This window comes from Plasmodium inui (genome assembly GCF_000524495.1).
Source record: "Plasmodium inui San Antonio 1 unplaced genomic scaffold supercont1.9, whole genome shotgun sequence".
Lineage (NCBI taxonomy): Eukaryota > Apicomplexa > Aconoidasida > Haemosporida > Plasmodiidae > Plasmodium > Plasmodium inui.
This window is the reverse complement of record NW_008481843.1, coordinates 492,105-510,807: the sequence shown is the minus strand read 5'-3', so window position 1 is coordinate 510,807 and position 18,703 is coordinate 492,105. Positions and strand designations below refer to the sequence as shown.

General features: G+C 38.6%; 5 protein-coding genes across 5 annotated transcripts; 2 read left to right on the top strand and 3 right to left on the bottom strand.

Annotated features, from left to right (window-relative positions):
• Positions 1–2,706: 2,706 nt before the first annotated feature.
• On the top strand, positions 2,707–3,753 carry C922_02597 (hypothetical protein; the record flags this gene model as incomplete). Its single annotated transcript, XM_008818196.1, has 1 exon — positions 2,707–3,753. One exon carries the CDS (start codon positions 2,707–2,709, stop codon positions 3,751–3,753), a length of 1,047 nt encoding a protein of 348 aa, XP_008816418.1.
• An 8,316-nt stretch (positions 3,754–12,069) lies between these two features.
• C922_02596 (hypothetical protein) lies at positions 12,070–12,267 on the bottom strand (the record flags this gene model as incomplete). Its single annotated transcript, XM_008818195.1, has 1 exon — positions 12,070–12,267. The coding sequence occupies one exon, from the start codon at positions 12,265–12,267 to the stop codon at positions 12,070–12,072; it is 198 nt and encodes a 65-aa protein (XP_008816417.1).
• Positions 12,268–12,296: 29 nt separating this feature from the next.
• On the bottom strand, positions 12,297–12,476 carry C922_02595 (hypothetical protein; the record flags this gene model as incomplete). The annotated part of the gene is made up of 1 exon (XM_008818194.1): positions 12,297–12,476. The coding sequence occupies one exon, from the start codon at positions 12,474–12,476 to the stop codon at positions 12,297–12,299; it is 180 nt and encodes a 59-aa protein (XP_008816416.1).
• A 6-nt stretch (positions 12,477–12,482) lies between these two features.
• C922_02594 (hypothetical protein) lies at positions 12,483–13,305 on the bottom strand (the record flags this gene model as incomplete). Its single annotated transcript, XM_008818193.1, has 2 exons — positions 12,483–13,070; positions 13,288–13,305. The coding sequence occupies 2 exons, from the start codon at positions 13,303–13,305 to the stop codon at positions 12,483–12,485; spliced, it is 606 nt and encodes a 201-aa protein (XP_008816415.1).
• Positions 13,306–16,117: 2,812 nt separating this feature from the next.
• C922_02593 (hypothetical protein) lies at positions 16,118–17,377 on the top strand (the record flags this gene model as incomplete). Its single annotated transcript, XM_008818192.1, has 2 exons — positions 16,118–16,180; positions 16,319–17,377. 2 exons carry the CDS (start codon positions 16,118–16,120, stop codon positions 17,375–17,377), a joined length of 1,122 nt encoding a protein of 373 aa, XP_008816414.1.
• Positions 17,378–18,703: the final 1,326 nt, after the last annotated feature.

Sequence of the window (18,703 nt, the reverse complement as noted above, 5' to 3'; positions counted from 1 at the left end):
TTTTATATATATATACCCTTTTTTATGGTCTCCATATATACATCATTTTCACCCCTTCCAAAAAGGGCATATAATATATAGAGGGGAAGGACAGTCATCCCCCTATTCACCCAAGCTGTCATGATATATATCTATAAGTGGGTCCATATTAATTTGCTTCTCACAAAGCAACCGATTTTTCTTGTGTATGTATACGGCAGTCAAGGGGGGACCAGAGGGCGCTGCATGCTTTGCATATTACTGAAAGTGTTCTGCATATCCCCCTCGTGAAGAGCCAACCGAATGCGTACCATCATGCGGAGTCGCAAAAAAAAAAAAAAAAAAAATGAGATGATGATGGGGCCATTTTTTTTCCCCTTGTGAAGAATAACCCCATGCTATACCAAGCACGCCTTTCAAAGGAGAAGGAGATTTACTCTCTGCGCGCACTCGTGCGAATAACAGCAAAAGGCAAAAAAAAATATCCCCATCAGATGGCCATTTATACAATATATATATATGTATATATATCTATGTGATTGCGTATATTCGAATTTCTGACTATTTCTTCCCACTGTTTGGAACTTCAAGTTGTGGAGTCCTCCGAAGAGCAAAATGAGAAGCGAAAAAAAAAAAGACATGTAGTGAGGAATATATTTTGCCAAATTTACAGGAAAAAAAAAAAAAATCCCTTTCTGCTATAAGTTTATAATTTCGCGAAAATGTGTAAAGGTGAAGGTCACCCATGTAGCGCCATCTGCTATGCGTTAAAAATGTGATATTCTCTTCTTTTCGCCCCTTTAACCGGCGCAATGTGTGACGAACGAAGCGGTTTGTACCCCCTGGGGGGATGTCCAATATTAAGGTGTTACATTAGTGTTAACACAATTTCATCCTTGTTGTCTCCTTTTTTTGCGCAAATTCTTCGAAATTAAACCCATCGAGCGAAGCGCATGGCCATCAAATGCAAAACATTGCTGCTAAGCGGTCCACGTCACTCGCAGAAGCTTAACGGAACGCATTTTTTAAAAATTAACAAATTTGTATACTTCTCCCCCTTCATTAAGCAGCAAAAGGAGGTATATCACTCTGTATACGTGAAAAAAGAGCCAAGTCACAAAATAAAAGCACGTGGACCAGATTGGCGGAATAGCCCTGAGGTGAAAGTTCCCACAGTGAAACGTAGACAAAAATGGTGTGTTTATCAACCGAAACGTAAATTTTGAGAATATTTTTCACGTGCATATTTTTTTTTCCTTTTTTCCCGTAAGTTAGGGGGGGGAAATAAGAAGTGCTTCAAAAAAAGAAAGACTACTTTTCTTTTAAGCAATACAACTTGGAAGCGGAAAAAAGAGTCCAAAATTGCGAAAGGGGGTAAACAAAAATCGTTTACCGCTTCGCCCGCCCCTTTCTACTTTTGCACTGCAAAGGGGCAACCATTTAGTAGGTTTTAGTCCTCATCATGGCGCGGTGTACTATTATACCTTTGTATAACGCATAGCGCTCTTCTCCTTACACGTTTTAAAATAGGCTAAATGGACCTGCTTGCAAATGATACGACTGTTCGTAGCATTATCATCCCCTCGTTTTCTTTCCCTTCTATGTTGAGACCATTTTGAGACCTCAATAGCGAAATTTCGGGTAAGCTACTTCTTCGGCTTGATTTGCGTTGTTACGGATAAACCGAATGGTTTAAAATCGTGCGAGGTGGAATTGATCGGACGTTTTGTAGGGGGCCCCCCTCGCGGTGTCCCCTTCGATCTGCTCATAATATAGTACATTTTAATGCATGGCAAGTCGCAGCTTGCAGTGAACTCTATAAATCGTTCCAAATGACGAATGCCACTCTGCGCGATTCGTACATAGACAAATGAACAATTTCAACCATCTCCGTCCTGCTGCCTTTCCTCGCAGAAACGCAGAAAGCGTTCGCATAGTAACCCAGCCACCTTGGCAAACTTTGAAAAAAAAAAGTGGAATGTGGCGGAGAATTATCAAAAATTACAGTAGACGCTGAAAGCGGTGGATAACGGTACTGCCAACGTTGAGCGGGTTGCATGGCCACTGCATTTTTTTTTCTTTTTTCCTCACATGGTTGCCATTTAAGCGTCGAAGCTTGCTCCCCTTTCCCTTGTGCCTAGTTATCAGCAGGTTAAATAAAAACGTGGCGCAGCCAAAAGCACAAAAAAGAAAAGATAAAATAAATAAACAAATAAATAAGCATCACAATTATTAAAAAAAAACATGAAAGAATGGTAAAATGGAGCCGGCGAGCCAAAGGAAAAGCCGTTCAGTGCCGCATACAGCTTCGCAAAAAAAAAAAAAAAAAATTGTGCAGCATCCGGTAAAGCTGTAAAGCGGCATAGCGGCACAGCAGCACAGTGACCAACTCTGCCGAAATTTCCACCATGACGCGGAAAATAAAAAAAAAGAGAGGAAACAAATTTAAATTCAAAGATTGACGAGGAGGGAGCCACTCTTTTTTAAACCCCCACCGCAAAGGTTGCCAAACCGTTATGTTCACAAAATAAAAAAAAAATTGTTAAGGGGAAAAAGCATTCACACAAGAAGATTTCCAAACAGCATAAACACGAAGCGACGTAAGGATATATTTCCCTGTTAGCATTTTTATAGCATCGCCTTAGGAAGGCATTCTACATGATTGTGGCTCTTCCCGCCACAGGTACATAATCCCCGCCGCCAAACGCTTAAGCCGAATTACCAACAATGTTGAGGCGAAACATAAGATTGCGGAAGGAGTACTTGTACTTAAAAAAGGTGGAGGAAGAAAAAAAAAAATACGCAGAGAAGATAAAAAGCGTCAAGAAAAGTTATAAGGAAAATAAGAAAATACAGGGGGACTTAAAAAATGAAGAAAACGAATTGAGGAAGCAGATGAACCTGTATGACGAGAAAGCAATCAATAAAAAATTCGATGATGAATATTTCTTTAGTGGAGTAGAAAATCCACGTGTTCTAATTACCACGTCGAGGAACCCCTCCTCTCAGCTGGAATGTTTTGCAAAGGAATTTAAACTGCTCATTCCAAATAGTGAGAAGATAAATAGAGGAAGTTATTTCATTAAAGACATTTTAAACTTTGCGAGAAAGAACAACATCACGGATGTTATCATTATCCACGAGTATAAGGGGATCCCTCGAAATTTAATAATCTGCCACTTGCCCTTTGGTCCCACGCTCTTCTGCACGATAAAGGATTGCAGAATGAGACATGAATTCACATATCAGCTCGGCAGCATGTCCTCGTGCAACCCTCATTTAATCTTTCATAATTTTAACACCGATTTGGGGAAACGAATTATGTGCATTTTTAAGTACCTATTTCCTCCAGTTAAAATTAGGATGAATAAAAGGAAGCTTTCTATCTCGAGGAGAAAGGGACAAGGTGGAAGTTCCAACGAAGAACAAACTGACTTGCTTGTCACGAACAATGTCCAGCTCAACACTGTCGATGCACAGGACGACAAAGAAAACGATGAATTACAGATAACCTTCAAAAATAATGACTATTTTGACCTGCAAAAATTTGAAAACAACAGAGTTATAACTTTCTTTAATAAAAATGACATCATCTACTTTCGGCAATACAACTGGGAGACCAATGAGAAGGGCGAAATTATTTTAAATGAAGTTGGCCCCCGATTTAGTTTTATGGTGTACAAAATAAACAAAGAGACGCTCGATTCCCTTAATGAGGATTATGAGTATGTGTACCGCCCATTTTTAAATTCGAAGAAGGCTCAGCTTGCATAGCGTATATTTTTGAGAAGTTCTTTTTTATTCTTGAGAAGTTTTTTTTTATTTTTCAGAAGTTTTTTTATAATTTTTCAGAACTTTTTCTTTTATTTTTCTTTATTTTTTTTTGTGTATTTTTATGTAGGGTAAATTTGAACCTTGCATTATGTGCCCTCTTATGTTGCACATTTCCCGCTCACCGTACTTCAAAGAGAATACTTCTTAACAGGACATTTGTTGGGGTGTGAATACTATACCTTCACTCATCTTTGGATGGAAAAAGGTGGCTATACACACATGCGCTGCAGATATGTAGCTTTCTTTTTTGCGCGTCAAATGAACCTTTTATTTTTCACCCTTTAATCAGTAAAAAGGGGGCCCCCCGAATATTTTAAATCAACTCATATTTATTTGGACCATTTTTGGCAGCACACCCCATGGGTATACTTTTTTGCATATCTGCATGAATACGCACATGCGTGCACATATCTCTGTGTGTGGATTATTCCCCTCCCCCTTAAACATATTATTTTTTCAAAGCATCTTAATTTTTTTTAACCCAACTTTAAATCTTCACATGATTGTGAGTACATTTTTTTAAGGAAAATAAGTTTATCACATTTTATATCCTCTCCTTGGCGGTAACCCACCCGGATTTCAATCCTAGCTTACCTCATGAACAGTTAGACGTTCTGTTAGAACGTTTTATCAGCCTAGCTAATGTGAAGCACATCGAGAGGAACGGGTCACTAAGCCGACAATGTATAGGCCATTTTTTTTCTTTGTGCAAAAATGCTCCTAATGGGAAGCACCTCAAGTGTGTACTTATGAACTCTCCACCTTAAGTATCATAAATGAGATGCATTCACCGTGCGTTAATTTGTCGAAATTCAAGTGCAGCCTCGGCATTAGTAAAACACTGTTAGATGTTTTTTTTTGGGAGTGTCGAGTGGATCGGAACAGTTCACTTACCTTACCGAAATGACAGGTAGTCCATCAATATATACTCTTTTGTGCATCCCATAGGTAGGGGCTGAGTGGAAAGGGGTTTCTCCACTCGAAAGTTTCAATTGCTTGTTAATTATTATGGCCCTATTCATATATGTGGATAGGAGTGCAACTCTCCTTTGCTAGTCTCTTAACATTCTTTTCGTTCCAGGAAAGTGCGATTAGGAAGGGGATGAGAAACATCTCTTAGGAGTGTATTTTGTGAAGCAGGACAAAAGAAAAAGAAAAAAGGAAAAAAAAACAAAGGAAAAAAAACTTAGCCGATCTTGTAACTGGCAACCATTGCATTGGTCTCTTAGCTTTTATCCGCTTAGGGCTTGCGGGGGCAAAGTTCCCATCCGCGTCAGCCATTTGCGGGAACGACGTGAAAGGCCATTCGTTGGGCGCGTTAAGTGTAATTGGAACATAAAAACATGTGGCTTTTTCCAGTTCATATTTGACAAATGCGTCCCGATTTGCTCTTTCGTAGAGCTCAGAGTTGAACAGCACCGATTTGATTGATAAATTAATGGCAAAAAAGGTGTGCACTATAAAAGGGAGTGAGGGAACAATTAATAGGGGCAATTTCAGTGAACGCTTTTTTCCACTACATGGCATTTATCTCTCCTCATATGGGTTTTGCAATGTCAGGGAAGTTTTGTAGCACCCTATTATTCTATGTATTTTTTTTAATTTTCCGATTAAACTGTGCCGATGTAACCGTTTGGTGCTGTGATTTGCCAACAGCACTTAGTAGTTAACTCATCCATTGCATGGTGCACTATGTGAATGGCGGAGTAGGGGATGCCGCAAGGGCATCTTAGGGAGTCGGGCCTCACTAGAATGGGGCTTAATTTAGTGGACCTCAATCAGGAGGACCTTAACACAGCAGTCTCAATCTGGAGGACCTTAACTCCACGGCCTCAATCTGATCGACCTCAATCCGGTGGAAATGTTTTCACTTCGCGGGGGAAAAAAAAAACACTGCACCACACATTTGGAAAGACTAAATGTTAAAGTTATTCACCCCCATTTGTTTGAAGTAGCAAAGTTGAAGGAACCTTTTCTATGTAAACAAAATAAAATGAAATAAACAAACATTTCATTCTGTAAGAGCAAAATTCCCAAAACAGAAGAAAAAATAAATAAATAAAATAAAACGTATTTACACATGACAAAGGAGATAAATATAAAGAAACCGTGGAAGGGGCTAATTTTCTTTCTCGTTTATTTTTTATAAGCATGGGAAATTCTCCCACCTCGCTCGCCAAAATAAGAATTCGTCAAGTCCTTGGAGTGGTAGGAAAAACGATTGCATGGCATCGTAACGCGTTAAAATGTTCACACATGTGTATATATCTGTTCCCACCCATTTACCTATCCCAAATGACGGTTAACTCTGCTTCGATCTGGAGTAGGCACGACTGGGGTGCCATGCATGCACAGAGGATGCTCAGCCCAGGAAAATATATCCTTTCTAAGGTGCAAGAAATTTACACTCCGCTGATCAGCCGTGTATTCTTAAAAATGCCATATTTTGGTAGCGATACGCGACGACAGAAAAACTAAACTATTCAACTTAGTCACCGGAGTTCTTCTTGTGTGTTACACACACGGTGGAAAGAAGTGCAAAGCAGTGGACACAGGTGTATGTACACGCATAGAAGCATATGTGTAGCTACACGCTTAGGTGTATTCGAGGATCCTCATTTGGTCTTCCTCAAAAGGTCAGTCGAAATTCTCCATTCCGCAAAAATATAACACGTTAAAAAGAATGGACACACAAAATGTAACGGTGGAGTTTATTGGAAGAACGCAGGTATGCTGAATGGAAAAGAATGGGACAAATCGAGAAATGAAATTCACTCCATTTTTTCTAAATGTATAATCTACCTGGGTGAAATGATATGAGTACGTATGTACCGATGTGCATGCATCTACGTGCCGCTGGCGCATGCACACTTACATTAGCAACAAAACGGGAAAATTAAAATACCCCTTCCATGTCCGATGCATCGTTGAGGATTATTTGCGGAATTAATCAGAATATGCTTTCGTGGAGAAGTGTAGCCCTCCGTTAATGCACAAAAATTGATTACCGCTCTTCTCTCTTATTTTATTTCACATAATATACCTAGGTACATAAGGATATACAGACACACTGCTGATCATTTAATCGCATCGTAACTTATCCTGAGGTGTATTCCTCCCTTGTATTCAACTATCATTTTTCGTCATTTATGTAATGAAAGAAGGAACCCCTCCCAAAGATCTATCTTTTCTGCTTACCAGTTTTGACCGCGCAACGGTGTTCAATTAATGGAATGTCTTTTTCATATTTCGATTTTGAAATATCTTTTCAGAGAGTTACATTTGGGTAAAGCGGAAAAGTGCCTACATTAATGTTCTCCGCAGCATGTATGTAGAAGTATGGATTGGGACTCTACCCATTTGTATTCATAGGACAAATTCGTTGTTACTGAATCGATACAGTTTGATAAAAAGCGAGCATGCCGGAGGGATAAATTAAAGATGCATCCATAAATGCGTATTGGCGTAGATACACAGATGTGTATGCTCGAGTAGGAATTTTCATTTATTTTTTTTTTTTTTTTTAGAAGTGCATAAAACTGCGTGAGGTTATATATTTTTTATGCGACCACCATCTCTTTTGAGTTCGCCGAAATACAACCTGCCTGACGTTCTTGCAAGGATTTCTACAGATTATTCAATTGCACCAGATGAGAAAAGTTGCGTCTATTATAAGGTAACAATGAAGTCATGCGAGTATTGAAATGTGTGTTAGCGAAAAGGGGAATATAGTTTTTTTTTTTTCCATATATGCACATGTTAGTAGGCATTTTTCTGTTTTTTTTTTTTTTTATCATCCACATATTATGACTTTTCGCATTACTTCAAGTTAACGCGTCCGTATAATGAATTCCCCTTGTGTGTCCTGTAAAAGGACAGGGAGATGGGATACAATTGGGGAAGACCAAACGTACATTTTTGTGTGCCCCCATAATTTGCCGCCTGTTCGTCAGTATACATTTTGCATGATTGTCATTTTGTTCTATTTTCCCATATAGGAATATTTTCCACATTCTATATATAGGAAGTGTTTTGAAAATCAATTTATGTCATTTAGTGAAAGGCAAATCATAACGCGTAAAAATTCACTTAACATTTTACACAAATTTTTACGAGCAGCATTCATCTTTTCAATGCGTAAGTTGGTCAGTTTTGTTTTTTTTTCTTAAGAATAACAGCGTCATTTCGTTAAATTTTTTTTTTTTTTTTTGTGCATGGCCTCTTTTTTTAAAGGAGACCTTTAATTGCAGTAACATTTTTACCATCGGCAGTAGCTCTGTGGTGATTCACTGATACTTCAAAGTGGATCGATGAAGGTCCGATACCCAACAATTCTCTCGGACTGGAGATCGTACGGAGAGGGAAGGGTTGTGTTCTGATTCCTGAACTTCGGCGGGGATCCTGTCCTATCCCTTCGCTACTGTCGAAACGGTTCTTTTTTTTTAACTTTGAAGAGAGAAAACATGTTTATTGGATCTTATATAAGTCTCTTCATATTTAACGTTTTTTACACCATTTTGTGTGACTTTATTGTGCCAATAAATGCGGGGAATCTTAGTTGGGGCTAAAGTGTTTAATAAAAAATATTTTCCCCGTGCAAGGGTCGATTTTCCAAAATGTTAAAGTGGGCACGATAAAAGGGAAAAAATAAAAAAACACTCAGTGCTTGTACATACTTAAAAAAAGAGTGAAAATTTTTCTTTAAATATTTCACTCCTTTTGCCCTTCATTTGTGTTATTTTTTTATTATTTTTTTTTTTTTTCCTTCTTCGACATGAGCACATATGAGTATGGTTCCTGTTGCGCTCATATATTTCTGGTGATACCTGCACAGCGGCAAGGCATGTGGATCTTGATGTGAACACTCAACGGTTCGATTCCTCGGAGGAGAACACTTGGGGAGTTGGGAGTTCATCAGATAGAGACGAAACACGCCGACCCGACCCACTGGCACTCTCTTCGGGGAAAGGTTCACCACCACCTTATTATATATTGTGTATTATATTATAAAAATCTCTTTTTACCTTTTTTCAAAACAGAAGAAAGGATCGCATGAAAGTTGCATAAGAATGAGCATTAATATTAAAGCAAACATTTGAACTTCTTTTAGTCGTAGCATTGTATTTTTCCGCAATTCTGGAGGTGATTTTTTTTTTTTTACTTGCCCCAATTATATATGAGTATGCCCCGTTTTGCACCTATCATTATTTATTGAGAGCAGCGGAGGCGAAAGGTACGCATATACTGACATGAGGATCAATGGTTTGATCCATTGAACCGTTCGAATAGGAGGTGTTTCACCAGAGGTAAATAATGCCTAGCTCGCTGGCTCAATCTTTGGGATGGAATCACACTAATTATATACGTGAGCCTAATTTTTATGTTTATAGTTTTTTTTTTCTTTTTCCGAAAAAGAAGTTAGTACTTTTAGTCGTAATATAACCTTATGACATACCATTTTTTCCCCTTTTTTACCTTCCTGGCCTTATTCACGGATGTAATGCTTTTTTTTTGTTTACTGATATGTATATTGACGTAGTGGGTGTATTGTTCGTGGGAACACTTCATTATCATTTCCCTTCCTGCGGAGGGGTGCGCGACGATTCAGGTTAATAATACAGGTTCGAAACCTCGGGTTGGAAGAATGAGCATGCCTACCCCACCAGCCCATGCGATTGCCGAGGGAGGGAGAACAGAACTCTTTTAATTTCAACAGAAAAATTTTCATTTCCATTCCTTTCATTCATTTTTTGCAAGATTAAAATGTTCACCTTATCTTATGATAATTTCACTCTTTCTTTTTTCTTTTTTTTTTTTTTTTTTCATCATGTGGGGATGCCCTTTTCCCATTGTATTCCCTTAGGATATGCAAGCTGGATCATCAGCGAGGCGCCACCACAAGAACTTCGAATTCGCAATGCGTGCTTTATCAGTATATGTGTGCAATTTTTTTTAAAAGGATGGAAATCCATAATGGGATTAAACAAGGACAAATATAATCCCGGTGAATTTCTCTGCGCACATGAATGTTCCACTGAGCGGATAATTCCCGATTGGGCAGAATTTTTTCTTTTTTATATGCACTCATGTTTACCTATACACTTTTTATTTCACTAATAATCTAACGGTCGGCATAGCTCGGTGGTGATTCACTGATACTTCAAAGTGGATCGATGAAGGTTCGATACCCAACAATTCTCTCGGACCGGAGATCGCACGGAGAGGGAGGGATTGTGTTCTAATTCCTGAACTTCGGCGGGGCTCCTGTCCTATCCCTTCGCGAGTGTCGATCGCCTTTTTTTTAATTTTATCGATATTTTCCACTTTTCCTTTTTTTTTATTTAACAAATGTGCCATTAGCTTCATAAATAAAGAAGGAAAACAAGTAAAACAAGTTCTTCATGCAAGCAAGCAGGTTATATTTTTCTTGGAATTCTTTAATGGATCAATTTTTCCCTTTTGCTAAATGCTCACCATGGTTGTAACGCCCCGCGTAAGGCTAAGTTCACGTCATAAAACGCGTAACTAATTTTTAAGTGTTACACAGACGATCAATGGAGACTTTAATTGTTCCGAACAAGGAGTTACGTTCTTTTATGTACGAATGAAAAGGGGAAATAATTCATTGTACTATTTCTATAGATAGCTCTCCCTTTCTCGTATTAACTCTGTGGGAACAACCTGAATGGGTTACAAAATGTGTGACCCCTATGCATATTGATCCCTCCCTTTTTAGCGCTAACATAAAAAGAGGCATTATTGAAATTAGTGTTGCCAAATGCGTGAGGATGTGCCTACCAAATTAGGGATTCACTTTTCCATACACACTAGTGCCGCGTTCAACTGCACGGCATCAGGATGAGGGTTAACAATCGAAATCGTGGCGGAGCAGTAGTTAAGGTTTTCCTAAATAGTGATCCCTTTTTTCGTTTTAAATACTTGCTTTTTTGGCCCCGCGATGATGCCACTGTGGTGAAATGATGTTTTTTCTTATTTTTTTTTGTTTTTTTTTGTTTTTCTTTGTTTTTCTTGGTTGTCTTCTTTTCCTTCTCTGGCGAGATGGGTGCAATTTTTCACAAGATGACCATTTAGGTAAGGGCGACTGAGTGGATAAGTCCCCCCTAAGGTGAATGTCTTCCCTGGTAAGTTGGAACTGATCTCACGGTAGCTAAGAGCGCATGCTGCCACTTCCCTGTTATGTTGCGTATCCCCATGCGGGGCCCTTTTTACTCTCCTGAACTAACAGAAGCGGTGTGACGAACTTGGTCAATCTTACTACGTCATGCGCGAATAAGGACTCCCCTATTCTTTCTCAAATGGGTGCACTGCAAAGAATGTCAAGCGAGCAGCGGGGAGAACGATGGAAGCATACTGAGTATGTGCATCAAAAAAGGGGGCAAAATTGTCGTACACCTTTACAGTGACTCAGAAAATCCATCGTGAGGACACAAATTGTACGCCTCTAAAGTAAACAAATGAATAGCCTTTTTCCTTTTTGAGCAATCAGAACGTTGCCCGCAAGTTGCGTGTCAAGTATTTATACAACATAACGAGCAAACACACACATAAACATGCACACAGCATGTGCATGCACATTTGGAGGCACGACACCCCAGTCCAGAAGCGGAGGAAGCAGAAGAGCTGAGAGCGGCGTATCTTTCTGCAAATGGCGAAAAGTTCCCCCTTCAAAGCATTTTTAGTTGCTTCTATTATTAAAGGGGAAATCAAATGGTGCGTTGTGGCTGAGATCGATTTGCACACTGCCATAAACAAGAAGGAATCAAAGGAAAATTAAATATTCTACAGAAAACTACTAAAAAAATTACTATCCGCGTAAAATTAAGAATAACAATGAATAGAACAAATAGAAGAAAAGGAAAAAACATAAAAAAAAAAGAAAAAAAAGAGAAAAAAAAAAAAGAGAGAGAGAGAAAAAACAAACACTAGCGTTTTAAGCACAATCATGCTTACGGTAAAATGGAAAATTCTGCCTTTGGATTTTCAGTCTAGATGAGAATAAACGTGGGAGGAACTTTCCTTTCTGTGTAGTTTGGTTTAATCGCTTTGTTTTGCTTTGGTTGGCTTAGTTTTGGTTGGTTTGGCTTGGTTAGCTTTGCTTTTCTTTTGCGTTTTGTTTGTCTTATATTTTCTTTCAATCTTGCTTCGTCTCTTTTCCATCCGGTTTGTCTTCTTTTAAGATCGACTTCTTTTCCCTTCGTTTCGTCTTCTTTTCCTTTAGTTTTGTCTTCTTTTCCTTTAGTTTTGTCTTCTTTTCCTCTTTTCGTCTGGATTTTTCCCTTTTGCACTTGGCTTCTTCCCCTTTACGTTTGATTTACGTTCCTTTTCTCTTTGCTTCCGTTCCGCTTTGAGTTGCTCCCCCACCACTTCGATTAGCTTCCCTTCCTCATCAATTAGCTCCACTTCCTCGTGGATTAGTTCCGCTAGATCTTGCATTTCCTGGGACATGGCTTCCTTTTGCTTTATTAAAGCGTCTTCATCTTCTTCTCCTCTTCCTCCTCCTGCTCCTTCTGCCGTTTCATCCTGCACCGGGGCCTATGTTGCTCCAAGAAAGATTCCTCCACCATGCTACTACTCCCACAGTTATGCCTCCCCATTCTATGTGCACTAACCTCCCTTTTAAGTATCTTCAAATTATCACTCATTAAGCCTTACAATTTCTTTTCCGTTATTTTTGTGAAACGTCTGCATATATTTCTAAGGTTATTAGTGAATTCATCATATTCGGCCCTGGTGAGGCTTCCACTCGTTGCATTTTCTACAAAATCGTAGATGCTTTCGATGCAGAATTCTTCCATCTCATTCAGATCATCAAATAGTCCCGTGCTGTATCCTTCCCAGAGATTAATCACCGTCTCGTTCGGTATTCCACATTTTAAGGTACGCTTATAAAACCACTTTTTTAAATACTCAATCATTTTATAGTAATCTATCTTCATACAATTAAAGGAATGGTAACATGCGATGAATGCTTCCTTTTGACTTAGTCGAACTTTTCCGGAGATGTCCACGTTATTTAACAATGCTTCTTTCTTTGAATCCTTGTTGATATCTGGCTCGGTGCATCCCTTGGGGAGTTTTTTAGCTGCTTTTCCTATAATATCCTTTTCATTTTTATCACCGTGAACTGCATTTTTAACGGGACCGACTTCACTTGCGTTGGCTTCGGTTAACTGTCTTTGCAATTTTCTTTCGCGCAGAAGAAGGGAGAAACTCTCTTTCGTTACAGGAACGACGTTCTGTGAGGGTTAGCAAAAAAAAGGGGCCAGTATAATTGCACAGGTTGCTTACGTGTGTGTTTAGCAAAGTCGAATGAGAGCATCGTAACGGGAGTGAAAAGTGCGCTTGTTAATACTGCCAACGTGGCTGAGGTGTTCGCTTTACCGAATAGAAAAGGCCGAGCAGAACGATCAACAGTTAGATGGTGTTCCTCCTGGAGAAGGCGGACGTCTTTACGTTCACAACGTTTGTCATTGTGGCTAATTATTGGGAAATATATAAGACAAAGGAGGTCTTGCAATTTAGAAAAAGAAAAAAACCTTCATAATGGACAAAAGGGGGTTCTCTTATGAAAGGGAGGGTATAATTATTCAGTTGCGCTAAACGGTGAGGGCACTTAGTCCTTTTAGAAATTCTCCTTTTTATGAAGTGGTCCTTTTTTAAAAACATCTCCTTAAATGTTCCCTTTTTAAAAGGGTAAAAAAGAAAAATCAGAAAAAAGAAAGATGCTATAAGGAGGAATTCACAAGGGGGGGAGAAAAACATTCGTTTTTCATCAACCGTTTGCAAACAATTTGAATCCTGTTATTGATCCAGAGCAACAGTTAAGAAATAATTATCATAGGGATTCTCTTTATCAGAGCACTGCTGTTTATCGGGGCGCTGCTCCTTATCAAGGTCAGTTTTTCTTTTTTTTTTTTTTCTGTCTATTCCAACGTGTATATATATACATTACGTACCTCCTAAATTGTGGCCGCATTAAACAGTTTAAGAAAAATATATTCTATTTGCCCTGTTGTATGGGTTACTTTTTTTTTAAATTGATTTGGTTTTAAAACTAAACATGGCCTATTTCGCCATTTCAGAATTTAGTTGACTCATTTTTTTTTTTTTTTAATTAATCAATTTCGTGGTCGACTATACTATGGATAAATTCGTTTGCTCCTCTTCGTAATCATTCTTGTAAACTTTTTTTGCGACTAACACTTGACGATTTTGCAAAAGGAGCAGAAGAAGAGGCAGAAGCGGAAGCAGACCCAGAAGCGAGTTGTTCTACTTTCGATTTCCTTTTTTATATGTTTTTATAGGGACATTGAATTCGCGCTGTGGTGAGAGTCACTTTCTTTTTGTACATAAAAAAAAAGGTTACAGATAGGAAGAGCGTTTTCGCATTTTTCCCTCCTTTTGACAAATCCTGTTTTATGCCGTTTGAGCCGAATTGACCATTACGGCATATATTTTATTCTATGCTCAATGAAACTTTCTAAATTGTCGCACAATCATTAGGATAAGGTGAAAAAAGGCACATCGAAGGGGCCAGATAAACGCCAAAATATAAATTAAGAAATGAAGAAATGAAGTTACATTTTGTTCGCAAAAAGGCGGAGGTCCGATGTTCTCATTTTTGCCCCTTTTTTGCTCTCTCATTCTCGTTCCAAAGGTACTTCTTTACCAATTTTCACGAGGCCGCAGATTATCCAAAAAATGTATAAAATGAAGGGGAAAAATGCACCCCATGTGTAATATAACAGTGAAGATGGTGATAGAACCAGTTTTCTACCGCTTCGAATTTGTCCAGTTTGGTAAAAGAAAAAAATAAGGAAAAAAAAATTTCTTACATTTTTTTTTTTAAAAAGGCATAGTATGCATATACGTCAAACCAAAACATATGAACTACCAAACTTATATGACACAAATGTACATATCGGAAAATGAAAATATCGATGAGGTATTTTTTACATAAAATAATAACCACGCCGATGAAAAAATGATTGTCCATTTTTTACATGTTTAGCCAGGTAAACTACACAAAGGAGGGGAGAGGATACACTCCAATTTTTATAATTATATATCACCACAATAGGCTTTAATTTTCCCCCTTCATTGCAATGAATTTTATAATTAAAGCTACGTGGTAGCTAGGAATACTTCCAGGCACTGCTCTTTTATATTGAAGAACACATTTTGTCCGTCCGATTGTTTTTTAAAAAGGGTCATTTTGGAGGAGACATCTTTATATAGGTCACCGCAACGATGGGTCACTTTTACTGACCTCAATATGACAATGCATGATAGTGATAAAATTCATGTCTTTCTTAATAAGGGCAAGACATACCTACGCTGCCGCAATGATGAAAGGCGCACTGCTAAGGTGAAATGATATGGGCGGGAAGCAATGATCCTAAATGGAAACACACCTCGAACAGCATGTTTTTTTCCTTTTTATCAACCCCTAATTTAGATGTTCCCCATTTTTGTGCTATGGACTAGTGACAAAAAAAAAAAAAAAAAAGTTAAATCCCTCGTTCTTGTCGGAGTTTATACTAAATTAATATTTAAAAAAAATAGGAAGAAACAGCAGGTCTCTTTTATATCTATTTTAATATAAAAAATATATTTTTTTTTGTACCTATTTAAGCTAATCTGTTGTTTTCATTGCTATAATCACAGAGCGGGTTTCTCTCAGATTATGGATAAATGGATAAGGTTACAAACAGCATGTAGCATCTTCGCCACATTTCCTTTTTTTTTTTTTTAGGGCATGATGAGTCTATTTATTCGTCCAAAAAAAACATATTTCTTTAATTCACAAATGGGGGGTTCTTCACTACGGTGCATTTAGAATTAGTACCTTTCTTCAGGTTGTAGAATATTTTTTTTTGTTGTACCCACTCAACTAAGTATATGTAGCACCTCTGCACTAACCCGTTTGTCGTTTTTTTAGTCCACGGTTCTCTTCGCTTAGATAAAAAACACGTCAAAATGGTATTTTTTTTGTTTCTCTCTCTCTAACTTGACTAAAGAATTAATCTCCTCTTTTACGGTCATATTAGAATCAATTTTTTTTTTTTTTTGCATCAAAAAGGAGAAAAGAAAATGTAATTTTTGTATGCTCTTCATAATACCAATTTGATTTCAATTTTTATTTTTTAGTCATATTTTTCCTAAATTGAGAATCTGAATTGTACTGCCACTTTTAAGTACCTTGCGTTCATTTTAGAAAGAATACCTTACCGTAGGTATACCTACAGAAGTATTCTAAACCTCAACATGTGGTAACATCGAAATGGTTGGAGTGTCCAAGTGGAACGGTACCCTGTTGGGCACCCTCTTTGGCGCCCTGATGCTGGTATGTCTGCCTTGAAGCATAGTGGGACAGACGTCCTTCTCCGTTGCGCGACTGATTGTGTGACTACCCCAAGGGCCGACTACGGGAATGACCGATAATTTCCCTTTCCCCTCGCTTTCTTTTTTCCTCTCCTTTTAGAACGCACTGTGTTGCCCCCAATCGGCGCCTCGCGGAAGGAGCCTCTCCGAGCTGTCGGTTTATCTGGCGTGTTATACAGAACCAAGGAACCACCACTCCGATGAATACCAAACCCGCGATAATGACATGGACGAACCCAAGGACCACCATCGCAGAGGGAGCAACTATAACCGTGGAGATGCATATGAAAGGAAAATTACATCCGAAGACCATGCGAATAGAATAGAAGGATATGAGTTAGACCCCGTGGATAAAAACAAGCTTTGCGACAAATGCAAAGCATATAATAGAATGCAGGAAATAGATGTCTATCGAAATGGAAACAAAATGAAACTTCAACACGAAAAGGATGCTTCAGTGTGTCAAGTAAATCAACACATTCTGGAAAAATTCAAAAGCGATGGTAGACCCCCATTTGGATGTACTCTCTGGGATCTTTCCCAAAGCTTATCGAACAAAGAAATTTTAAAAAAGGTAACTTATATAGCGTTCGATATAAGCTTACGGAAAGCCTTCATCGGGTACTACTACTTTATCATTTTCCTAAACAGATGCTACTACAGAATGATGTATAAAATGAACAGGTGGTTTATAAATGTAGCAAACACACATAACATTCCTGAGGACACTCGAGTGGAATACTGGGCGGAGTGTAGGAAGAATCTTATGAAGGATCTGGCAGTGCTGGAGCAAATAAGTAAAAAATATTTCGATATATTTATAAGAAGGGACCCCCGCGTGTGGGTTATCCACTATGAGTTTTGCTTGGAGAGCTGTAGAACATTGTGGAAAAAGGCTATGTTGGAAAACAGGGTAAAATGGGGCCGCACATTGGCCTTCTTGGTCATCGAATATAGTAATGAAATGAGGCTCATGCGAGAGGAACGAAGAAAATGGAAGAGCAGAGATAAACATGACGACGAAGACGACGGAGATAGCGACGACGGAGATAGTGACGACGGAGATAGTGACGACGGACGAAGCTACGATAGACGCAGCGACGATGGGCGCAGCAACAAAGGACGCAGCTACAACGGTGGCGATCCGAATTTTTGGTAAACTGTGGAGCTGTGAAACGAACCAGGGTGCATCCCAGCAGGTGCATTTCTTCACCGCTGATCATTTCGTACGACATGGGCGTTTTTTTCCCAAAAGGAGAAAATATCCCCATGGCATTCATCACCTCTAATTTTGTGTCTATCCCCTTTTTCCTTTGTTTTTGTACTTCCTTTCTATACTTTTTTGCAAACAAATTAGGTGCCACATTTGTACGCGCGGTGCCACCCATGCAATGCCAAACGTTCCATATTGAAGCATCATTTCTGGCAATAGTGTAACAAAAGAAACTACCAGAAAATGCATAAATAAGAAAGAGAAGAGGTTCCTTTTTCGTCTTGTAAATATCCTTTTCCCCTTCCCGCGTAATCGAGCCAATGTACGTTCTCCCTGCTCATTCGCCAGCCGTTCATGTATCAGTTAAGTGTGCCTTTTCCTTTTTTTGTATGTACTAATATTTGGCCGTTTTATCTTTTGTATTTTTTTTTTTTTTTTCTTTCTTGGAGCACTATGAAATGGGGAGAACTTCCTACTAAGCGCACTTTAAATGCTGACTTCGAGTAGGCAATTCAAATTTGGCGCCCGTTTCATCAGGTTTAATCTGCTATCTGCTGACAAATAGGTACCTAAGCAATGACTCTGCTGAATGGGTAAAAACACCCCCATACTGCGTGTTCCAAAAAAAAGAAAGAAAAAAAAAAAGAATAACAGGAAGGTAAAGAAAAGCCCCCATATATGAGCACAAAACTGATAAATATAAATATGTATCAGTGAACTGTATATCAAAGGGACGCCCTTCTTCCCATGGCAGGAAAAAATTGAGCACATGGGTATGCACAGCGAAAGTGCAGCACTTTCCTTCATGTCTGCTAGGATGAACCCGTATGATATGATCCCGGTGAAGTAATAATTTTGGTGTAGTGATCATCGCCATGTGAAGGACAAAAAAAAGGGGAGTTTAGCCCATAAAAGTATAGAGCTGACAAATATTATGCCACTTTTAACGAACAAATTGTGGACGAAAAAAGGCTAAAAGGAAGCGAGTTGTCTAAAATTGAAAGATCCATTTAGGATAATGGCGTGCTTGATTCAAGTGCATATGTAAACGTTATGCACTACTGCGAATGAGAGAAAAAAAAAAAAAAAAAAGAAAAACAATTTTCCCACATTTAACGATAAATTTCTGAAAGGAAATGGTCACCACACATTTGCTTCCCACTTAGTATTGAGGTGTTCCTTATCGATAATGAATGCACTCCTTACCGCATCCGTTTCGGCGTGACATGTTTATTGGTACCTACCCAAAGGAACTATTGTATGTATATTCCC